This window comes from Malassezia restricta, chromosome VIII (genome assembly GCF_003290485.1).
Source record: "Malassezia restricta chromosome VIII, complete sequence".
Classification (NCBI taxonomy): Eukaryota; Fungi; Basidiomycota; class Malasseziomycetes; order Malasseziales; family Malasseziaceae; genus Malassezia; species Malassezia restricta.
The window spans coordinates 224,730-246,684 of NC_040200.1; the positions used below are offsets into that span (position 1 = coordinate 224,730).

Consider the following 21,955-nt stretch of genomic DNA (forward strand, 5'->3'; position numbering starts at 1 on the left):
GCCCCACGCGGCGGTGCGACACGTTCTCACGTGACTGCGCCGCAGTTGCCGCGAGGCGCCGTGGCCCAAGGGGTTTTTTCGCCATCATGCCAAAGGCCAAGGGCAAGGGCGGTAAGAATCGCCGGCGCGGAAGGAATGATGACGAGGCCAAGCGCGAGCTCGTTTTCAAGGACGAGAGCCAGGAGTATGCACAGGTCGTGAGGATGCTGGGCAATGGGCGTCTGGAGGCGCTGTGCTTTGACGGTGAGAAGCGCTTGGCGCATATTCGCGGCAAGATGCGCAAAAAGGTATGGATCAACAACGGCGATATTATCCTGCTGTCGCTGCGTGAGTTTGAGGACGGCAAGGCCGATGTGATCCAGAAGTATACGCCTGACGAGGCACGCAGTCTGAAGCAGCATGGCGAGCTGCCTGAAGCGACCAAGATCAGCGAGGACCAGTTCGGCGAGGAAGGCGACGAGATTGAGTTCCAGGAGGCGAGTGACGACGACGCCGAGGAGGGCGAGGCCGAGGACGATGATGAGGACCTCGATGACCTGTAAAAGCTAGGCTCGCTATAGCACTATGTAGAGGGCTGTTCTGCTGCCTCGGGAGATGACATGGCCTCGTGCCGTGCCGAGAGCCATGCGTGCCACCGGTCGCGGCGACGCGCGTCGCGGCGCGCTGTCTCGTCCGGGCTGGGTGGCGTCTGCAGACGCACAAACACGTCTTCCGTGTCCTGCACGAAAAACAGGCGGTACGTCTGGATGCACACGCGGATGTCCAGTGCGTTCTTGACGATGAACCGCGTGCCTTCTGCCTCCGGCTCGGGCGTGGGCGGCAGGTTGCGGTGCAGGAAGGGCGCGCTCGTCTTGGCCGGCAGGCCCTCGGTCGGCGTCCACAGGCAGTAGCTCGCAATGTACTGCAGCCAGCGCTGCTCGCGGTCGTGCGGCTCGTCGAGCGTCAGGTCATCGTGCGACAGGAGCTGGATGTGCAGGGTCGCGCTGAGCGGCGTGCCGTCTTGGGGGCGCGCCTCGATGCGGAACAGGTGCTCGTCGCGCCCCACAGTCTGCTCGGCGGCCATGCGCGCGGCTATGAGGCGGCGGTACAGCTGGACATCGCGCGCCTCAGCGGGGCCCTCGCACAGCGCGTCGCAGTCGCGCAGCGTCGACGTGTAATTGTCCAGCAGCTCCTGGCACTTGGCGTCCGTGCTGATCGACAGCGCCGACTTGACGAGCGCCTGGATGACCTTGTCGACGGTGTACACGACGTACCCGTCGTGGGTGTACATGTACCGCACCGCCTCCTCGAACGACGCCTGGTCGAGCTCATGGTCGAGGTGCCGTGCCATGACCTCCAGCAGCACAGCATAGTACTGCGACGGCTGCAGCGCGAGCGCCGCCTGGTCGGCCTCACTGAGATGCGCCGTGTGCTCCGGCCGCTTCGAGCCGGGCAGGCGCATCGCAATCGAGTTGACAAGGCCCGCCGGTCCGCTCGCCGTGTCCATCAAGCCCAGGTCGGCCGCGAGCGGATTCACCTTGGGCGAGTGCTCGCTCGCCATGTCCTTGTGCTTCAGTCGGTGCAGGCGCGCATACAGCAGGCACCACAGGCGCAGGAACACGTACATGGTCGTGTTGCCAAACAGCTGCACACTCGTCGGCACCGCATGCGGCGTCGACGTCGACGGCATGTGGACGTGCCACGTTTCGACGGCCGGCGCACGGGCACGTTCCTCCTCCTCGTCGTCGCCGTCGCCTTCCTCGTTGTCCACGTCCTCCGCCTCCTCCTCGTCGTCGCTGCGCTTCAGCAGATCCGCCAGAGCGTCCGGCCCCGCACCGAGCATCCGCGGCAAGATCGTCTTGCACACGTGCTCCAGGCGGTGTCGGTCCTGGTCCGAGAGCGCCGCACGGTCCATGTAGTGCGCTACGAGGCGCAGGATATCGGCACACACGCCCGGGTCGTCCATCACGAACGACAGCTGCGACCGCGGCGCCAGGCGCGGCAGACTCGGATCCATCGCCAGCCGGCGCTGCTGCTGCGTCGCGACGAGCGTCTCGATCTCATGGACGAGCGCCTTGGTCGTGATGGCCTTCTTGTCAGCGCTCTTGAAGTTGACGCCCTGGTGGTCGAGCGCCTTGTAAAAGTTGCGCGCGTCGACTTCGCGCCACACCTTGTTCCACTCGCGCTGCGCCCGCTTCCACTCCTCGTCCTTTTGCTTGAGGCGCGCCAGCACGATCGGCACAGCGATGCTCGGGTTGTCGTGCAGCGCAGCAATCACCTCGAGGCCGTGCTGCCGGCCATACACCTTTTTCATGATGCGCTGGTAAATGCTCTTGCTCTGGCCGCCCAGTCCCGGCTTGAGACGGAACGCCGCGCGCTCCTCCGCATCCATCGCCGCGATCCGCGCGGCGATCGGCTCGAGCAGCGCAATCGTGCGCAGATTCGCCTCGATATGGTAGTCGTACTCGTGCCGCTCCTCCTCGCTGCGATACAGCGCGTCCTCGTACACATTCTTCTTGTGCGGATTGAACGACTCGCCCTCACTCGCCCAGGTGGGATAGCTCACCCACCCATCGTTCAGCACCTCCCAGCACAGGGCGTCGCGGCCACTGCACGACAAGTTGACCTCGCTCTCCGGCAGCTTGCGGTACGACGGGCCACACGACTTCTGCACCGACAGGTCAAAGCGCTCGCGCTCGAGCGCCGGCACATTGTCCAGCACGGGATCCTCATTCTCCAGCCAGCCGTGCCGGCCCATGTCGTACCCGACGAGCCCCTTGAACATGCTCAGCAGCTCAGGGCGGCCGCTCAGGAACAGCGCGGCTCGATCCACGAGCGTCGCCACATCAATCATGTCCTGCGCATACAAGTTGAGCAACTTTAAAAAGTCGAGGTACGTCGTCCGGTCGTCCAGGTGCTTCTTCACCCGCTCAAAGAACGCGACCTCATCGACCGTCGCCATCTGCGGTGCGAGCGGCGGCATCATCTCGCCGCCCATCATATGCGGCGGCGCGTACGACGGCGGGCCTGGCGCCGGCAGGTAGCCCTCCGGCGGCAGCGCCTCGTAGCCCGGCGGCAGGGGCGCGCCATGCGGATACACCGCATCGCCCATCACCTCGCCATGCACGCCCGTGCCGGGCGGCGGCGGCAGAAACGTGCCACGGGGCTGTGACGGCATATCGCTCTTTTTGCTGCGCTTGCGGCCCGACGACTTGGGCTCCGGCACAGCAGCCGGTGCCTCGTGCACCATCCGCTTCTTGCTGGGCGGCGGCGGCGGCCGAGGCATGGGATCGTACGGCGGCATGCCACTGCCCTCGACGCCCATACCTGGCGGCGGCGGCGGCGGACCCCCGTTCGTCATGTGGCCCAGCATGCCAAACAGACCGCCGCTCCCGCCCGGGCCGTCGTGCGCAGCGGCACCCGTATCGGGCAGAAACTGCTTGAACTCTTCGAGCAGGTCCTTGGCATGGTCAAAGAGCACCGTGACCTGAGCATACACCTCGTGGATGGGCCGCTGCTCCTTCTGGTACGTCTGCAAAATCTCCAGGAACTGCTTGTATGTGTCAGGATCGCCGCTAAAGCGCTGCTTGATTTTGTTCACGTAGCTGATCGCATGATTGAACTCCACAGGCGGCCGCGATACAGGCTCCAGGGGCGGACCAGCGGCAGGCGGCGGCGGCGCCTGCCCTGGCGGCCCACGTCCAAGGGGGTCGTAGCCCATGGGCGGTGCGTAGGCACCAGGCGGCGACGGCATAGAGGGCGGCAGGCCCAGGCCGCCCGGCGGACGCACAGAGGACGGCACACGATCGACGTACTCGCCCCGTGGCACGGGCCCCGGGGGAGGCGGCGGTGCGGAGGAGGAAGGGGCGGGAGGCGCTGCGCTGCCCGGCATGTCCGACGATGGGCGAGGCAGACGCGGAGGCACAGGTGGGGGCGGTGGCGGGGGGATCAGGCCGCCGCCGCCGCTCAGCGTTTGTGTGGTGGTGCCATTCGGCGTCGTGACTGTGATCACATTCCCCTCATGCTGATCAAAGCTGCATTCGATGCGGTAGCCGGGGGGCAGGAACGTATTAAAGCCCTGTATGAGACTCGGCTGCCCGCGGAACAGCATCGACACACGCTCGATGACGCCGGGCGTATCGATCGCCTGGCTCTTAAAATCCTTCATGATATCGAGGAATCGATTGTACACATCCGGGTGGTCCGTAAACTGGACCTTGACCTGGTCGAGGTACGACAGGGCATCGCGCACATTGAGTGTCGCCATGGCTCCCGCACACACACTATCGCCCACGGGCTGAAACGGAGCTGCTCAGCCAACGTGATCGTCTGACAAGCGACGCAGGGGCAGCGGCCGCGGCGCCGACCCCTCTCGGACCGTGCACGTGACATGCTCCCTACTGCCAATCACGCGGCCAACGCGTGGCTCTATCTACCGCGGCGGCTCTCGCTCAGGCGTACACACTGGGCGGGCCGCGCCAGCGGCCAAGCCAGTAGTTCAGGCGGATCACAATGAGGTCGCGCCCCATACGTAGCGAGTCTGTGAGCAGATGGATTTTGCTGCCGTCAATTTCCGTCCAATGGACGGCCACTTCCGCGACGGGAAGCGGCAGGCGAAGAAGGGTATCATGGCCATCTCCACGCATCGCCTCGGGGCGTGCGACGTGATCGGCCTCGCTCATGCGACATGCCATTTCCGCCAGAAGCAGCAGCTCGACGTCAAAGATCCAGCGGTCAATGTGTGCGAGCGGAAACAGCCGCTGCGCCGTCGCACGTGCGAACAGCTTGAAGCCACACTGCGTGTCGCGGATTTCAGGCTGCCGCGGCAGGCGCATCACAGTCGCTCCAGCGGGCCGAATGCGTGGCCACAGACCACTGAGCGTCGGCGGCCGCATCAGCAGCGATAGCGTCAGGTGGAAGCACCGCATCAACAAGTTGCGCAGGAAACTGCGTTTGACCACCGCCTCACTGGTCACCAAATGCGCACGCGACCCCACTACCATGCCCTGACCTGCAGGCGTCATAACACGCACCATCTCTCGCGCCAGCTTGGCCAACTCGCTAAACTGCGTCGCCCCATCGGCATCAGCAAACAAAATAAAGGCACCTCGCGCATGCAAGACACCATGCCGCACGGCCGCACCCTTGCCGCGATTTGGATGCATGCACGTTATGCGGAGCTCTGCACCATCCGGCAGCGTTCGGCGCTGGGTATACCGCCGCGCCACATCCACTGTCTTGTCCCGTGAACCGTCGTCGACCATCAACACCTCATACGTGCGTAGAGGCTCACGCAAAGGCATAGTCACTGCATAGCGACTCTCTACGCCCTCTCCCAAAGGAAGATGCGAGGCACGCACGCTCTCGAGCCAGTCAAGCGCATCATCCAGCATCGACTCGAGCCGCTGCTCTTCATTGTACATCGGCACCACCACACTTAGCTGCACCTGAGCCGGCTCTTCCAGCGACGGCAAGGGTCTCGGCTCATCCATGTGCGCTGCACTCACATACCTGCGTTCCTCGGCACTCGTATGCAGCGCCTTCGGTGTCGCAAGCACAAGTGCCACGTACATGAGAACCACGCCCACACACAGCGTCAACATCACATGGATCGTCATTGTAAGGTTGTGAGTCGCATACCCTAGCCCTAGCTCCATTACATATGTGAGAAGGGAGCCGTCTAGGGACGCACCTGCTGCCGATCCCACACAGCATGCAGCGCCCATAACAAGCCGCGCGCCGCTCAATGTGCCAACGTGGAGCATCTGGGCGACTACCGCACGTGGGGGACACTTAATTCCCATGCTGCCTCCACGCGGCCTCGCTGCCAGAGAGCATGCGCCCAGTCCGCCTGGGGCCACGGCTCTCTCCGGTCACCACAGCTGCCCTGCATCGTTACCATGGTCACTGTGATCCGATACAAGTTCCCACCAGAGGCCTACCAGGTTCTCTTCCTCCTAAGCGCTTTCTTGTACGTGGACCAGGCTGGCCCCAACACCATGGGCGCATGGATACGCCAGGCTCTTGGTGGCCCCTCTGTGATGCGCAAGATCAAAAACTTGGCGATCGGCATCCACATCCTCGAAGCGCTGGTCATGTTGTGCGTCAATATCCGCCGTGGAGCGGCGCTTAGCGTGACGGTACGTGTTCTTCTACTCACACTGCCAGCTCAAGTGGGTGATAACGACGCTGATTCTCGGCGGCCCGACGTGGGGTACCTTTTCCAGTACGTGCACTGAAAAAGCTAACGCAGAAATCAATCACGGCGTGTGGGGCTAAGTAGATTCCATAGCGTATCGACCCAAGTCCGCTGGAGGGCAGGGCAAATTAAAAAAATTCGACAAGAATGAGATTCGAACTCACGCGGGCAGAACCCAATCGCTTACCAACCTGAACGGTTGTGCGCTTAGCAGGCGACCGCCTTAACCACTCGGCCATCTTGTCAGCGACTGTGCTGGATACGGACACATGTGCGCACTATCTACATGAACGAGTCGTCACTCTCATACGCCTCGTCTGCCTCTCCTTGCGTCTTTTGCGCGGCGCGAATACGGGCACGGCGTTCTTTGGCGCGCTGCTCTTCTGCAATGGCCTCTTCGGAAAACACTGTGATTAGCATACGCGAGCGTACATTTTGAGTAATCTCTCGCCTCGGCCTGTTCTTTGTACATGCGTTTGGCTTCCAGCGTCTCCTTTTGCTGATGGTCAACCATAATACACGCACCTGCTGCAGTGCATGCTCTTTCTTCTTGCGTCCTACCGCTCGCTCACGCTCCTGACGCTCTGCTTCAAAGTCCACGGCCCGCACCTCTTTTGTCTTGTTGAGTCGGTTGACAATCTCATTCTTGCGTTCCTTGACATGGAAGCGCTTGACGAGCCTGTCATTATGGAACATCACAGTGCCCACAGCCATGTCTCCTGTCTTTTTGACATTGGCATGCGGCGTATAGATAATCGTGATATTGTTTTTCTTGTTACCTTCGATGGAGTTGGCTTTGACCAGTTGCGAACAGTCTTCCAAGATCCCTTCTGGAATCGATGTCCACTCCATCCCCTCAGGCATGCGGAGATACACATGTGCTGAAGAAAACTTTATTTAGTCCGCTGTGCGTACCTTGTCGACGTGAAACCATACATCCTGCCGTGAGTCGTGGCACACGTACCTCTGGAAAGCCATGCGCCAGTAAATCTTCGTCTTTGGGTCAGTATAGCGAGCACCCACTTTCAACCTTGTCGCGGCCCATGAAAATCTTCACAGGCTCCTTGTACGCTGGAATAAGAATCCATGTACGTACCTGTCGACGTGAAAAACAGCACCATGGCTCTCGGCAAGGGCCGTGCACCTCGTATGGCCTCTAGGCGTTTTTGTGCACGTGACGGAAGACGCGTCCGTCGGTGTTGATCTTGGCTTGTTGCCATTGCGATGAGTGAGCATGACAGGCTCGAGTCGCGCATGTCGTCCATGTCGCTGCATGGATCGACGACTGACAAGAGCAAGAGTGCGACAGCACTTCTGAACACGACATGGATGACGTCGCAGCACCGGAAAGCCGCTCCCCACCCGTTTCAACCCCGTCCCCTCAAAGTCAAGGCCGAGCAGCCCACATACCCACGCGCTCCTCTCACTGCGAAGCATGCGCAAGATACCGTACCATCCGTGCGCACATCTTCTGTGTCGCGCATGCCAGAATCAGCCGTGGGATCGTCGAGGCCCGGACCCGAGTCTGCGAGGCTGGATCTGGGACGCTATGATGGCGGACTTGAGCGTGACGAGAAGAAGGGTCGTCGGAACACATCGACTGAAGCACAGTTGCTGGCGATGGACTCATCTATGGAGGGTCTGCACCACCAACCGACGCGGCCATGGGGTCTGCCTGACTTTGAGATCGGGCGTCCGCTGGGCAAGGGCAAGTTTGGGCGCGTGTATTTGGCGCGGACCAAATCCGTAACGTCGGCGCGTCTGGGCAATCAGGGCTATGTAGTGGCCCTCAAGTGTGTATACAAAAAGGAACTCATGGAAAACAAGGTGGATCTGCAGCTGCGCCGAGAGATTGAGATCCAGATGAATTTGCGGCACCCCAATGTGCTGCGCATGTATGGCTACTTCCACGACCGTGGCCGTATTTTCATGATGCTGGAGTTTGCTGGGCGCGGCGAGCTGTTCAAGATCCTGTCCAAGCTGCCGGAGCGGCGCTTTGACGAGAGCACAGCGGCCAAGTACATTGCCCAGATTGCCGATGCACTGCAGTACCTGCACTCAAAGCACATCATTCACCGTGATATCAAGCCCGAGAATCTGCTTGTCGGCATACGTGGTGAGGTCAAGATTGCGGATTTTGGATGGAGTGTGCATGCACCTGGCAACCGCCGTGCTACACTGTGCGGCACGCTGGACTATCTGCCGCCTGAAATGGTCGAAGGCAAGCCACACGGTGGGGCCGTGGACCTGTGGGCGATGGGTGTGCTGACGTATGAGTTTTTGGAGGGCGTGCCACCGTTTGAGGAGCTGAGTGGAGCTAGCATGACGTACAAGCGCATTGCGGCGGTGGACCTGCATATGCCCGAGCATTTTAGCCCTGACGCCAAGGACCTGATCCGCTCGCTGCTGCGCTACAACCCCGCCGACCGCCTACCGCTCTCCAAGGTGCTTCGGCACCCCTGGATCATGCGGCACGATCCCCAGGCATCCGTTCGTGCCGGTCGGTATGTACGTGCGAATTAAACCACGTGGCACATATAAACACGATCCCTACCCACAGCACGCTACGGGCGCGACACGCCCGCCCATAGAAGCTATCACTCGGAGGCGCCCTTCTTTTTGCCGGGCGTTTTGATGACTGGCGTCAGTGTGTATGTACGTACGTGACTTGTGGATGTATGGCAACACACCACCACCGGCAATCGTAGCGCGAATCAACGAATCCAGCTCCTCGTCACCACGGATGGCGAGCTGCAAGTGACGGGGCGTGATACGCTTGACGCGCAGGTCCTTCGAGGCGTTTCCTGCGAGCTCAAGCACTTCTGCCGTCAGGTATTCGAGGATGGCACTCAAGTACACGGCGGCCTTGGCGCCCACACGAATGTTGTTTTGCGACTTGTTCTTGAGGTGACGGTGAATACGTCCAACAGGGAACTGGCGTGAGCGCGCACAAACGTACCTGTAAGCCTGCGCGAACAGACTGCGACACCGGCTTCCGTGCCTCGGGCTTCTGCCCCGCAGGTCCTGACTTGCCACCCGTGCCTGCTGACGACATGGTTGTTGCGTCCTGACACGCGTGGGTTGATCGCGACCCACGCCCCCTGCCCACGCGTCTCGGCCGAGTATGAGGTCCGTTCGCGCTTTACCTAATCGACCCTCCGGCCTCAGGCCCTGTCGTCGTGCTTGATGCGTCGCGCTGATGCGCTGCTCGTTCCGCTGGGCGTGCCTCGAGCGCCGCCGCCCGTACCAGTGCCAGCGCCAGCCACAAGAAGCTTGGATGAGGAGGATGCGTGGTCGGACAGCGAAGACGACGACCCGGTATGGTCCTCAACGTGGTTCCACGTCCCGCCACCGGGTCTGGACGATGACGAGCCTACTCGAGGCCATGCGTGCTTCGCTACGGGGCATGCTGATGGCACGGTGTCTATTTACGCAAGGCACGCTGTGCGGGTCACGGACGTGCCGCCCGCGCCTGCGGAGCGGCCCCAAGGAGGCATGACCCGCCGAGCGCACCGACGGCACCTCGAAAGGCTCGTGGCTCATCTATCGCCGCATGCATCCGATGACGCGCCGCAAGCAGCCACGGTAGGCATGTCGCAGGCCACGTCTGCGCCGGCTGAGCTGGATGAAAACACGGCGCATCAGGCGGAAGACTCGCTCGAGTCGCAGGCCTCCGGTGCGGTGCGTCACACGCCTCCTGCACCGACGTCCCGATGGCCGCCACCGCCGCCGCGTTCTTCGCCGTCGCCACCGCCCACATTCCTGCAGGAGACGAGCGCGCCGATGGTGCCTACGACGCGATGGACGCTGGATGACGGCGTGTGGACGCGTCTCTTGCGCCTGCACCCCCAAGACGCATCGCGCGTTTTGTCGATGCACGCTCAAGACTCCTTTCTCATCGTGTATCAGGCGTCAGAGCGCCTGTCTGTCTGGGACGTGCGCACCATGTCGCTCGTGGGCGAGAGTACGTGTCGCCGGCCTGCTGCCATCCATGCCTCGAGGGATTTTGTGGTGCTGCACGGGCAGAGACTCGCCACCCTGCTGCGTATCGACCGCGCCGCCCAGCGCCTCGTGCCATGGGCCAGTGTGCCCCTGCCCAGCGCGAGTGCGCTGGCCTGGGACATGTCAGCGCTGGCGTTTGTGTACACACGCGAGCACGAGGTGCGCAGCGTGTCCCTGAGCGGCACGGAGCGCGTGCTGGGCACCTTTGAGGGGCAGGTGGTCGATTTGCTGCTCCGCGACACATGGTACCTCGCCACGTCGGACCACGTTGTGTGCGCCGATATCACACAAGCGATGCCCTCACCGGTCGAGAGACTCGTCGACCTAGGCTCGGCGACGGGCGTCGTGTGTGACAAGCACATGGTGCACCTACGCTCGACCCTCCATGTCGAGGATCGGCCTACCGTGCCGCATGTCGTCGTGCCGATACCCGGTGCCCTCGCGGCGCCTCTGCTCCCGGCCTCGTGCGCCCCCGGGCCGCTGCCGTGGACATGCGTGTGGCCGCAAAGCCTGCACCGCCTCATCGTGGCGCTGTCCCACGGACGGGGTGTCGCGGACATGTCGCTCGACGACATGCTCATGTCGACGTCGCCGGCGCCTGCGCCGGCGTCCGCATCGCGCTGGGACAGTGATGTGTCGCTCCTCCAAATCGTCACGAATCCACGCACAGGCACGCGGCACTTGCTCGGTGGAACACCCTGTGGCGACGTGGGCGTGTGGAATGCATCGACGCTGCGTCTCGAGGCTGCATGGTCGTGCTTCACTGCGCCTGTACAGACGTTTGTGCCGCTCACAGGTCTCGCTCCGGCGTCGCGGTTCTTTGGGTGCGTCATGTGCGTCGCGAGTGACGGCACCGCGGCGCTCTTGGCCCTCGATGACGTGCGCCTCGTCCACCTCTTTCCCTCGGCCGGCGCGCTCACTCACGTCGCCGTGCGCGATCATGCCATGGCGCTGGTCTATGCGGACGCCGTGCACTCTTGGGACATGACGACAGGGCATCTCCAGCGCACGGCCGTCGTGCCTGAGCACACCTGGCCGCTCTCCGAACGCACCGTGCCTTCCGGCATGCTGGTGCCGAGCGGGTGTGCGGACGCCTCTGCCGTCCTCCTGGCCAACGTTCATCGCGCCATGGATGTCGCGTGTCGACACCTGCATGTGTCGCTCGACGCCTGCGAACGCGCCGTGCTCGCATCGGTGCCGCTGCCACCGCCTACCGTGCGCGACGCCGACGTGCTGACGCCCATCATCACTGTGCTTGCGCCGCTGGAGCTGGACCCCGTGTTCCGTCTCGGGGCGGCCACGACGACGACGCCATTGGTGGGCTACGTCTCGGGCCACACTGTATGCCTGCCGTGCGATGCGGCCGCTCACGTCCGCTTCACGACGAGCCCCGAGGCCACAGCCGAGCATCTCGTGCTGACGACGGCCCTCGGCCTCTTGTACGCGGCAGCCGTCGACGCACAAGCGGCACAGCAGCTTTTGCATGCGCTGCTGACGCCCGCCTTCATGAGCCGCATCGTGCGCCCGGCCTCGTTCGTGTTTCCGTCGCTGCCGCGCATCGCTCACCTCGTGCTGGACGACAACGAGGCGATTCGTGCCGCCGCGCGCCTCGTCTTTGTCACGTACGCACGCGCCGCGCCGCCTCATGTGCTGGCGCACCTCGAGCACGTATGGGCCCCGCACCTGCCCACCGTGCCGCTCACGGATGTCGCCCGCGTCGAAGAAGAGGCCGTCCTGGTGCTGGGCCTCGTGTGCTCAGAGCGCTATGCCTACTTTCCGCCCGCGCTGCTCCGCCACGTCGCGCGGCTCGTGCTCGCGTTCCTTGCGCATGCCACGCCAGGAACGCGACAGGCGCACATTGCGCTCGAGCTGTGTGCCGGGTGCCATGTGTGGCAGCATTACATTGACACGGTCGATCTCGTGCGGCGAATATTCTGCCTAGCGACGCAGGACGAGGGCCATGGCCTGCGTGGCCTTGCGCGCCGCGCGACGCTCGCACTCGCGGAAAAGCACAGTACGCTATTCATGAGCACGCTGGCTATGGACATTTTGCACGCGCCGTCCGTCGAGCAGAGCCAAGTGACGCAGCGGCTCGTGGCGTTCATGATCCACCAAAAGCCGCTGGTCTTGTACCCCAGCCTGCCGCGCCTTGCAGAGGCAGTCGTGCGCTCGCTCGACCCGACGCACGTCGGCGTCCGCTCGTCCCTGGCCAAGTCGGCGACGCTCATGATCAATGAGCTCGTGCGGACGTACCCGATGATTGCCTTCCACGGCGCATCCCAGCGCCTCGCCGTCGGCACACCCGATGGCTTTGTCGTCATGTACGACCTCAAGTCCGGCACACGCATGTACGTGCTTGACGGGCATAAGCGCGCCGTGACAGCGTGCACCTTCTCTCCCGACGGACGCCGCTTCCTGTCCATGAGCCTGGATGAACAGGTCGTCCTGCTCTGGCGGCTGCACGGCGGCTTCATGGACATGTTCCGCCCCACGTCAGCTACGACACATACCTACCGCACGATCGAGCTGCACCTCGGCGCGGCCGCACAGCTCTCGCCCATCGATACCCTCCGCCATGTCTCGTTCGAGTGGCATGACGAACACAGCGTGCGGCTTGGCATTGGACACGCGCACGTGAATGTGGGCGTCGTTTAGAGTGGAAATAGACCCAATCATGTCTCTGGCACGATAGGCTGTCAAGTCCGGCACGGCCCTTAAATACGACAAGCTACGCCACCCATGTCGGGGTCCATGCTGAATTGGCTGTCCCAACCGGGGCTCCCTGTGCCGCCCGCCTACAACCCCGCGCACCTCTTTGTCGCGCATCTGCCGCGCGTGCTCGAAGTGCTGCCCCAGCTGCGCACGTCCCACAATGTGTTTGCCACGATCGCCCAGCCGCTCGGCGCATCTGTCTACACTTTCCCCCTACCGGCTATTGCTTTGGAGGATATCGCCGACGAGATTGGGCGCCTCATCGCTGATACATTCGTGATCACGCTCCTTCTCATCGCCCTGTACCGCCTCACGGCGGCACGGGCCACGCCGGTCCGCCGCACCGTCACCTTGGCCCTGTCGACGCTTCTCCTCCTCTGGCCGACGTTTCTCGATCGCGGCCGCTCATGTATGATCTCGTACGTGCGCGCCGCCGTCGCTTTCCGTGCCTCGCTCATGACTTGGGACATGTTTATCATGCGCACCCGCGCCGAGGTAGAGAGCTGGTCGTTCCGCCTCGTCTACTCGCACCTGTGGCTCCTGCCTGTCGAGACCGTCGACCTCGAATACCGCGCGGCTCACGGTATTCGCAGCACGCCGCGTCTCACGTGCTTGTACAAGCTCGGCATCGCTCTCGTCCGCAGCGTGTTCTCATTCGCCCTCGCGCCAGTCTTCCCTCCCGCACAGATGCTCGGCCAGCAGTCGTGGTTCTCGTATCGCATCAACTTGCTGCTGATGAACCTCGCACTGTACTTTATGCTGTCGTCAGGCGGCGCTCTCTCGCTCAACGCTTTTGGCCTCGTGTTTGGCGTCGAGCAGCTGCCCATGTTTGAGAACCCCTTCTTCACCACGAGCATTCGCACATTCTGGTCGCGCTGGAACCGCGCGATTGCTTCGGTGCTGCACCGCGTCATCTTCCAGGGCAAAAATACCAACGTGCGCCAGGCCCCCGAAAAGAAACACGAGCACAAATCGCCTCCTCGCCTCGACAAGCGCTTCTTCTTCCACTCCCTCCAGGCCATCATGACGTTCCTCGTCTCGGGCCTGCTGCATGAATACCTCTTGCACTTTTCGCCCCCGCCCAGGCTCCACGGAAGCCAGACGCTCTTTTTCGTGCTGAATGGCTTCATGACGGTGGCGTCAACGTACGTGAGCAAGTTCCACCCAGCGCTCGTACAGCGCACGCCCGTGGTCATCCGCTACATGCTGCTCATGTCGTTCTTCCTCATCTTCGCACCCCTCTTTTTCATTCCCATCCAGGCCAACAACATGCTCGCGGAAGGGCAATGCCTGCTCCACCACCTCCTCTTCCCTCGCAACGAGACACCTACACAAGGCACCTTTCTCTATTATCCATAGTGTATCATTTTTTTCTAGCCACCTACATCGGCACCGTCGGCGGCGTGGGCGGCAGTGCCATCGGGTCGACAGGCTCGACGCCGCTCTCGATCGACACACCCAGGCCAAACTTGGCACCGCCACTCAAGTGATCCAGCTCACCGCTGAAGGTAAGCGCAAACGCGGGCGAGATGCGCGCCTCGTACACGGACGTCAACTTGCCGAGGCTGTCGATCTGCGCACGCAGCGATGCCATGCGGAACGAGTAGCGCGCAGCCAGCGACGCCTGTGCATCGCGGCGCTGAGGCAGCGTGATCATCTGCAGGTCACCAGCCACATCGACCTGCTCGCTCAGCTGGTGCCAGTACGTGAGCTGAGCAATACCCTGCGGCTGCCACTGCGCCGTCGCGATCCACTCCTTCGCAGGACCGACCCACTTGGCCATATAGCCCACAGTCGCCTCCTCAATCTCAGGACTCGGGTGCTGGTACACGGCCTCGGCACCCAGCGCAAAGCGCGGCGTGAGCGTCTGGAGATAGTTGGCGACATAGATACCGGTCAAATTCGTGGGCGACGGGTTCAGCGCCTTGAAGTTCATGCTGTAGTCCGCGCCCTGGAAGTCATGCTCCAACTGCACAAAGCTCTGGCCGCCTGCCGGAGCAAACTGTGCCTGGATCTTGGAGATGTGACCGGGGAATAGCAGGCGGTTCAGACGCATCGTCACATTGCCTGCATCATCAAGACCGGCTTGGTAGAAGCGCTTTTCATCGCCGTACACGGCGCCAAAGTTGTACGCATTCTTGCCAGCTCCGCCAAGCGTGAATGCGTGCGTCACCTGGAAAATGGGGTTCATGCTGAGGGCCTTGGTCAGGTCCGCACGCGCACCCTCAAACTGGAAGTTGGCCGTCTGCACCATCTTGACCTCGTTCTGCATTTTCTCGACAGTGCCGAGGTTCGGCAGCGCGAGCGAACGGCGGATCTCACGCATCGTGCTGCACACGTTCGCGATGGGACGCATGATCGGGTCAAACGAAGCGAAGAAGCCAGTCAGCGAGCTGTTGCTGACGGTCTTTTCAGGCACTGCATGCACCTGCGGCGCTGCAGGCGCGGCCGGCGGCACGGGCACTTGGGCGACGGGGGTAGCCATTGAAGTCAAAGGCACACCTCATCTCCAGTCGGCCAGCGGCGTCTGCCCGAAGAAACATATCACGTGACAAGCAGCCGACGAAAAGACGACCGCCACCCTGCCCTCCGTCACGCTGTCCTCCAAGGGTGTGTGGCACACCTTACGTAGCGCGCTTTGTAGATGGGTGTCGAAGCAGATGCACCTCTCCGACGAGGATCACGCATAAAGCGCCCCGCCGCGCGTTATGTCCCGGAGGCCGAGTCGACAGATACTCGCGCTGCGGGACGTAAGCGTGTGCATACGGAAACTCGAGAGGATACCAAGCGTGCCAAGTCTTCCACTGACGACGAAGAGGAGGAGGAGGAGGACGATGACGACGAGGAAGACGATAGCGAATATTGCATATGTCGCCGTGGCAACGACGGCTCGCCCATGATATGCTGCAACCGTTGCGGGGAGTGGTTCCACTTTCGATGCGTCGGCCTGTCGAAGCGAGCCGCCGAGCAGATGCAGGAGTATGTGTGCCAGGCATGCGAGGGCACACAGTCCAAGGATACCGACTACGAGGAAGAAGGCGGTGTCTCAGAGGAAGAGGATGAATCCGACGAGGCACCCCTCCCCCCTCCCCGGAAAACCCGTACGTCCCCACGTACGCCCGCCGAGGACCATCCAGTGCGGCAACACGTCTTGACGACATTTACATCGATTTTAGAGCCTCTGTATGCCGCAAAAAAGCTCGAAGTAGAGGCAGCACATACCTATGCCCATGACCTCGAGGCAGAGCTGTTCCACGCGCACGGCCAGGACGTGGCGCTTCGCGCCTACAAGGAGCGATTCCGCTCTCTCGCCTTTAACCTCAAGGACCAGCGCAACGTGTCACTGCATGAGCGCATTACATCAGGTCAACTTCCCGCACAGGATATGGTGCACCTGTCGAACGAAGCACTTGCGAATGACTCTATTCGACAAGCCACCGAAAAAGCCAAGCGTCAAGCCTTGGAGCAGGCCATCTTGCACGAGCATGCTGATGGTCCCGCTCGGAAAATCACGCACAAGGGCGAGGTGGACATTGAGCGTGAGCAGGGCGACGCGCGGCCCGCACCTGAGCCTGCGCCGGAACCACCGAAGGCGATGGTGTCGGAGACGGCGCCCGAGACGGCGCCCGAGACGGCACTTGCAACGGCCCCTGAGACAGCGCCGGAGCCAGACAACGACGAGACGCCTTGCCCCACCACGTCCTCGGAGGGTGTGAAGGAGGACGAGGCAGCACAACCGCCAGAGCCCATCTCGTTTACGGACGTGTGGCACACCGCACCTAAAGCCGCGCCAACCGACACCGAGGTCGATGCCGTCTCTGACCTCGACGATACCGAGGCACTTCCTGAGGCGGATACGTGCATTGACTCGTTCCTCGGGGACAGCGCTGAGCCCAGCTCTACGACACCACCAGGCACGCCCCCACCCGACGCATTTGTCGTGCGCGCCACACAAAAAGCCACTGTCTCGCTACAACCTGTCGTGTGGGACGGCGTCGTAACGATGCCTGAGTACACGTCAGCCTACGTACATGTGCGCCAGCTCACACAACCTGCCTTCGTGCCTGAGGCGCCTATTTGGCAGGACTTTTTCCCTGCACAAGAGCGTATCATTGAGGGCCGTCTGCCCAGCCAAACAGCGATTGACTACTTGGGCCAGGTCCGCCTCTCTCCACGCAACGATATTGTAGTACTGGTCATGGATGCCGGTGGTGCTGCTTCGTCTGATACAACCACGCTGCATAGCTCGCCGGCTCTGGATAAACTCGTGCACTACTTTGCCGATAAAGAGCGCTTTGGTGTCCTCACACCTGCACCAGGCGCTCAAGGCTCCCTTGTCAAAGACTTTTATCTCGCGCCCCTCTTGTCGCATATGCCCGTGCCAGATTGGCTGAAAGACATCCATCCCGATGGACTCGGCGAGGCTTGGGATGCTCAACGCCCCGCGAACATTCTCTTGGTCGTGCTGGTGCTTTTCAAGACCGGTCTCGAAGGACGCACAGCTCCACCCGCTGCCCCTCCGTCGGCACCTCCAGGACCGCCTCCCTCCCTGGACGCGATTCTCAACGTCAAACCTGATGCTATCCAAAATCTCTTGTCTACTCTGAACGGCGGCGGTGGCGCTTCTCCTCAAGTGGCTGCGCCGGCGCCTGGACCACCCCCTCCCATGCCCACCTCGCTTCTCCCACCAGGCCCGCCGCCCATACCACCAGGTCCGCCTGTAGCACCGCCCGGACCACCACCACCCCAGCCCATGCGGCCCTGGGGCGGCGTTGTGCGCAACAGTGTCTTGCCGCCACCGGCCTATGGCCCCGTATCACCCGCTTATGGCGGAGCAGGCAGCGGAGCACCGCACCCGTTCCCGGTAGGGCCCGGTGGCTGGTACGGCGGTCATGCTGATCGCGTCAAGGACAAATCCCGTCGTCGGCGCAACGGTGGCGGTCGTAGATAGCTGCTCATCCATCCACCGACCCTCTGCTCCGAGGCATTTTTGCATTACATAAGAAGGACCGTCCCTCCAGCACCGACAGGCGAGGCACTCGGGTCATTTTGTCCGCCCTCACAGCCGTCGGCCACCAGTGTTGTATGGCGACCTTGTTGCGCCCTGCGCTGCGGTACTCGCCAACCTCTGTGCCGAGCCAAGAGGCAGCGGAAGGAGGTGGCGATGCCGGCCTTGATTATGTCGCCAATTTGCTGCAGTCCATTGTTCAGGCCACCCGTGTACCTGTCACATCTTCTCACGACCAACACACGGTCCACAGAGGCAGTGATGCACAGTACGATGAGCTGCACCTCGTGCATCTTCCGATTGGTGGATCATCCAACCCCAAGATTGCCGAGATCCAGCAGCTAATCGATGTCCTTGCGCGCCGTCTGTGGTGCGCCGAAGACAGACACGCCGTGGATATGCGTTCGCGGCCTTACATTCAAACACGCAATTTGCCGGACCCTGTTTCGCGACTGACTGCCGAGCGTGCTGATCCTGTGTTGCGCAGTCCGCATATTGCGCCGATTCTCGCGGCGGTCGCTCCGACGGGTATGGATCCGAACGAGATGCTCGATTACGCTTCGGCAGAAAGTGGTCTCAGTGCGGAAGAGGAGCTGCATTTACTGCGTGCACAGGTCCGTGATATCGCCCGTGTATGTAAGGCGGTCGCGTTAGGCGATCTATCGCAGCATATCATGGTGCCTGTCCAAGGACCTGTCATGGTGGAACTCAAGGAGATCATCAATCAGATGGTGGACCGGCTGGGCAACTTTGCCAGCGAAGTAACGCGTGTGTCACTGGAAGTCGGCACACAAGGCAAGCTCGGTGGGCAGGCTGACGTTCCGGGTGTGCAGGGCACATGGAAGGAACTCAAAGACGTGGTGAACCGCCTGGCCGAGAACCTTACGAACCAAGTGCGCGGCGTGGCGCTGGTCACCAAGGCTGTTGCACGAGGTGATCTGTCGAAAAAGATCGATGTTCAAGCCGATGGCGAGATTCTCGAGCTCAAAGTCACCATCAACGTCATGGTGGACCAGCTCCGGCATTTCGCGAACGAAGTAACGCGTGTATCGCGTGAAGTCGGCTCTCAAGGTCGATTGGGTGGCCAGGCTTATGTGCCTGGCGTGAAGGGCGTGTGGAAAGAGCTTACGGACAACGTGAACCGCATGTGTCTGAACCTCACTGAGCAAGTGCGGTCGATCGGTATGGTCACGACTTCTGTCGCACGTGGTGACCTCACCAAGACCATCGAAATCACCGCCGAGGGAGAAATGGCTGAGCTCAAGGATACCGTCAACAGCATGGTTGCTCAGCTACGAGTTTTTGCCAGTGAAGTAGTGCGCATGTCGCTCGAAGTCGGCACGTTTGGTCGTCTTGGTGGACAGGCCAACGTTCCGAATGTGGAAGGTATCTGGAAGGATCTCACGCTCAGCGTCAACAAAATGGCCGACAACCTCACGTCGCAAGTGCGCGAAATCGCGCGCGTCACCAAGTGTGTCGCCGAAGGCGTGCTCACCGAGTTTATCACGGTCGATGTCCAGGGTGAGATTCTCGAGCTCAAGGACACCGTCAATAACATGGTGCGGCAATTGCGCACGCTGTCGGACGAGATTATCCGCGTATCCGTCGAAGTAGGCACCGAGGGTCGTCTAGGGGGCCAGGCCAATGTGGAAGACGTCAAGGGCCAATGGGAAGTGCTCACGAAGCGTGTCAACATGATGGCCTCAAACCTTACGACGCAGGTGCGCTCCATTGCCACAGTCAATACAGCTGTCGCACGCGGCGATCTCAGCAAAACCATCAACGTGGAAGTGCGCGGCGAATTCCTCGATTTGAAGAACACCGTCAATAACATGGTGGAAAGTCTGCGCACCTTCTCCACGGAAGTCACGCGTGTGGCCACCGAAGTCGGTACGGAGGGTAAGCTCGGTGGTCGTGCGAATGTGCTGGGTGTCGATGGCACTTGGAAGGATCTCACGGATTCAGTGAACACGATGGCCGCCAATCTCACGCTGCAGGTGCGAACTATTGCGCATGCCACGACAGCTGTGGCGCGTGGTGATCTGACGCAAAAGGTGACCATCTCTGTCAGCGGTGAAATACTCGATCTAGTCAACACCATCAACAACATGATTGATCAATTGTCGTTCTTCGCCTCCGAAGTCACGCGTGTGGCGCGTGAGGTAGGTACCGAGGGCAAGCTAGGCGTTCAGGCGCAGAAGAAGGACATCGAAGGTACTTGGGACGAAATCACGGACAATGTCAATATCATGGCCAACAACTTAACGTCCCAGGTGCGTGCGTTTGCCCAGATTACAGCTGCAGCAACGGATGGCGACTTTTCGCGCTTCGTCACCGTTGAGGCCAGCGGTGAAATGGACTCGCTCAAGACCAAGATCAATCAAATGGTGTACAGTCTGCGTGACAGTATCCAAAAGAACACGGCAGCTCGTGAAGCTGCCGAACTGGCAAATCGCTCCAAGTCTGAGTTTTTGGCTAACATGTCGCACGAAATCCGCACGCCCATGAATGGTATCATTGGTATGACATCGCTCACGCTCGAAACGGTACTTTCCCGCACACAGCGTGAAAACCTCGTGACCGTCTCGACTCTTGCTAGCAATTTACTGGCCATTATTGACGACATTCTCGATATTTCGAAGATCGAGGCTGGCCGTATGAACATTGAAGAGATTCCCTTCAGCCTGCGTGGCATCGTGTTCAGTGTGCTCAAAACCCTGAGTGTGCGTGCTGCCCAAAAGAAACTGAACCTCGTCTACGAAGTGGCACCCGAGGTGCCAGATCCTCTCATCGGTGACGCCCTGCGTCTCAAGCAGATCATCACCAACTTGATTGGCAATGCTGTCAAGTTTACCGAGAGCGGTGGCATTGTCGCATTGCGCTGTAAACTCAACAGCCCGCCCGATGCGGCGGAGACTGTGCTCGAGTTTTGTGCGTCCGATTCAGGTATCGGTATCAAGCAGGACAAACTGGATATGATTTTCGACACATTCTGTCAAGCTGATGGCTCAACGACGCGGAAGTATGGTGGCACAGGTCTTGGACTGTCCATTTCACGCCGACTCGTGAACCTCATGGGTGGTGATATGTGGGTGCGCAGCCACCTTGGCAAAGGCTCTGACTTTTTCTTCACCATGGTAGTGCGGCGCGACAAGTTCACAACAGAGCAATTAAATGAGCGCATGCATCCTTACAAGGGACGCAAGGTGCTATTCCTGGATACCAAGGGCGAGGGAGCAGACGTGGCTCGCATGATTGACCAACTTGGCTTGAAACCGATTGTATTCCATACCCTGAAAGAAACGATGCAGCACAGCTCGTCCTTCAACCGCATCGATGCCATCGTAACAGACGTATTGTACGTGGTATCGCATCTACGCACCATTGAACAGCTTCGCTATATCCCCATCAATCTCGTCACCCAGGAAACGCTCACACTCAATCTCACATACTGCTTGGACTACGGTATTTCGTCCTACATCAACACGCCCATGTCGCTGGAAGACCTGTACTATGCCCTCCTTCCCTCGCTAGAAAGCAGCGCGGCCATTCCAAGCGAAGGTAACACGGACGTTACGTACCATATTCTTCTCGCCGAGGACAATTTGGTTAACCAGAAGCTGGCTTGCAAGATCCTGCAGAACCAGGGCCACAAAGTGGATGTTGTCGACAACGGCGAGCAGGCCGTTGAAGCAACGCAGCGCTGCAGATACGATGTGATTCTTATGGATGTAAGCATGCCTGTCATGGGAGGTATCGAGGCCACCATGGCTATTCGAGAACGCGAACAGTCGCTCAATCTGGAGCCTATCCCCATTGTGGCCCTGACCGCACATGCCATGCTGGGTGACAAAGAAAAGTGTCTACAAGCTGGCATGAATGCATACGTGAGCAAGCCTATTCGGCGTGTAGAACTGGTGTCCACACTGAACCAGCTTCTAAGCCAAAAACAACCAAAGCAATCCTAATTATCTTTTCCCATTTCATTCACGTTTGATACGTGTATAACGATTCTAGATGCATGTTGGACAATATATTTTTCATAGCCGTATAAA

General features: G+C 60.8%; 12 protein-coding genes and 1 non-coding gene across 13 annotated transcripts; 7 read left to right on the forward strand and 6 right to left on the reverse strand.

The window, feature by feature from the left end:
- Nucleotides 1–86: 86 nt before the first annotated feature.
- MRET_4181 (translation initiation factor eIF1A) lies at nt 87–542 on the forward strand (the record flags this gene model as incomplete). Its single annotated transcript, XM_027630808.1, has 1 exon — nt 87–542. One exon carries the CDS (start codon nt 87–89, stop codon nt 540–542), a length of 456 nt encoding a protein of 151 aa, XP_027486631.1.
- Nucleotides 543–562: 20 nt separating this feature from the next.
- On the reverse strand, nt 563–4,246 carry MRET_4182 (paired amphipathic helix protein Sin3a; the record flags this gene model as incomplete). The annotated part of the gene is made up of 1 exon (XM_027630809.1): nt 563–4,246. One exon carries the CDS (start codon nt 4,244–4,246, stop codon nt 563–565), a length of 3,684 nt encoding a protein of 1,227 aa, XP_027486497.1.
- Nucleotides 4,247–4,430: 184 nt separating this feature from the next.
- On the reverse strand, nt 4,431–5,636 carry MRET_4183 (dolichyl-phosphate beta-glucosyltransferase; the record flags this gene model as incomplete). The annotated part of the gene is made up of 1 exon (XM_027630810.1): nt 4,431–5,636. The coding sequence occupies one exon, from the start codon at nt 5,634–5,636 to the stop codon at nt 4,431–4,433; it is 1,206 nt and encodes a 401-aa protein (XP_027486611.1).
- Nucleotides 5,637–5,879: 243 nt separating this feature from the next.
- On the forward strand, nt 5,880–6,258 carry MRET_4184 (uncharacterized protein; the record flags this gene model as incomplete). The annotated part of the gene is made up of 3 exons (XM_027630811.1): nt 5,880–6,119; nt 6,148–6,205; nt 6,233–6,258. The coding sequence occupies 3 exons, from the start codon at nt 5,880–5,882 to the stop codon at nt 6,256–6,258; spliced, it is 324 nt and encodes a 107-aa protein (XP_027486493.1).
- Nucleotides 6,259–6,316: 58 nt separating this feature from the next.
- Nucleotides 6,317–6,423, reverse strand: MRET_t0069. The gene has a single exon. It is a non-coding gene; the product is annotated as a tRNA-Ser (tRNA).
- Nucleotides 6,424–6,460: 37 nt separating this feature from the next.
- MRET_4185 (uncharacterized protein) lies at nt 6,461–7,299 on the reverse strand (the record flags this gene model as incomplete). The annotated part of the gene is made up of 7 exons (XM_027630812.1): nt 6,461–6,585; nt 6,611–6,677; nt 6,704–7,069; nt 7,094–7,117; nt 7,143–7,174; nt 7,202–7,249; nt 7,275–7,299. The coding sequence occupies 7 exons, from the start codon at nt 7,297–7,299 to the stop codon at nt 6,461–6,463; spliced, it is 687 nt and encodes a 228-aa protein (XP_027486699.1).
- Nucleotides 7,300–7,402: 103 nt separating this feature from the next.
- On the forward strand, nt 7,403–8,701 carry MRET_4186 (serine/threonine-protein kinase; the record flags this gene model as incomplete). Its single annotated transcript, XM_027630813.1, has 1 exon — nt 7,403–8,701. One exon carries the CDS (start codon nt 7,403–7,405, stop codon nt 8,699–8,701), a length of 1,299 nt encoding a protein of 432 aa, XP_027486494.1.
- A 74-nt stretch (nt 8,702–8,775) lies between these two features.
- On the reverse strand, nt 8,776–9,233 carry MRET_4187 (histone H2A; the record flags this gene model as incomplete). The annotated part of the gene is made up of 3 exons (XM_027630814.1): nt 8,776–8,816; nt 8,842–9,112; nt 9,138–9,233. 3 exons carry the CDS (start codon nt 9,231–9,233, stop codon nt 8,776–8,778), a joined length of 408 nt encoding a protein of 135 aa, XP_027486495.1.
- Nucleotides 9,234–9,364: 131 nt separating this feature from the next.
- Nucleotides 9,365–12,835, forward strand: MRET_4188 (WD domain, G-beta repeat protein; the record flags this gene model as incomplete). The annotated part of the gene is made up of 1 exon (XM_027630815.1): nt 9,365–12,835. One exon carries the CDS (start codon nt 9,365–9,367, stop codon nt 12,833–12,835), a length of 3,471 nt encoding a protein of 1,156 aa, XP_027486491.1.
- An 84-nt stretch (nt 12,836–12,919) lies between these two features.
- Nucleotides 12,920–14,251, forward strand: MRET_4189 (uncharacterized protein; the record flags this gene model as incomplete). The annotated part of the gene is made up of 1 exon (XM_027630816.1): nt 12,920–14,251. The coding sequence occupies one exon, from the start codon at nt 12,920–12,922 to the stop codon at nt 14,249–14,251; it is 1,332 nt and encodes a 443-aa protein (XP_027486492.1).
- Nucleotides 14,252–14,273: 22 nt separating this feature from the next.
- MRET_4190 (mitochondrial import receptor subunit TOM40) lies at nt 14,274–15,377 on the reverse strand (the record flags this gene model as incomplete). The annotated part of the gene is made up of 1 exon (XM_027630817.1): nt 14,274–15,377. The coding sequence occupies one exon, from the start codon at nt 15,375–15,377 to the stop codon at nt 14,274–14,276; it is 1,104 nt and encodes a 367-aa protein (XP_027486486.1).
- A 159-nt stretch (nt 15,378–15,536) lies between these two features.
- MRET_4191 (PHD finger domain protein) lies at nt 15,537–17,843 on the forward strand (the record flags this gene model as incomplete). Its single annotated transcript, XM_027630818.1, has 1 exon — nt 15,537–17,843. One exon carries the CDS (start codon nt 15,537–15,539, stop codon nt 17,841–17,843), a length of 2,307 nt encoding a protein of 768 aa, XP_027486552.1.
- Nucleotides 17,844–17,977: 134 nt separating this feature from the next.
- MRET_4192 (osomolarity two-component system, sensor histidine kinase NIK1) lies at nt 17,978–21,868 on the forward strand (the record flags this gene model as incomplete). Its single annotated transcript, XM_027630819.1, has 1 exon — nt 17,978–21,868. The coding sequence occupies one exon, from the start codon at nt 17,978–17,980 to the stop codon at nt 21,866–21,868; it is 3,891 nt and encodes a 1,296-aa protein (XP_027486485.1).
- Nucleotides 21,869–21,955: the final 87 nt, after the last annotated feature.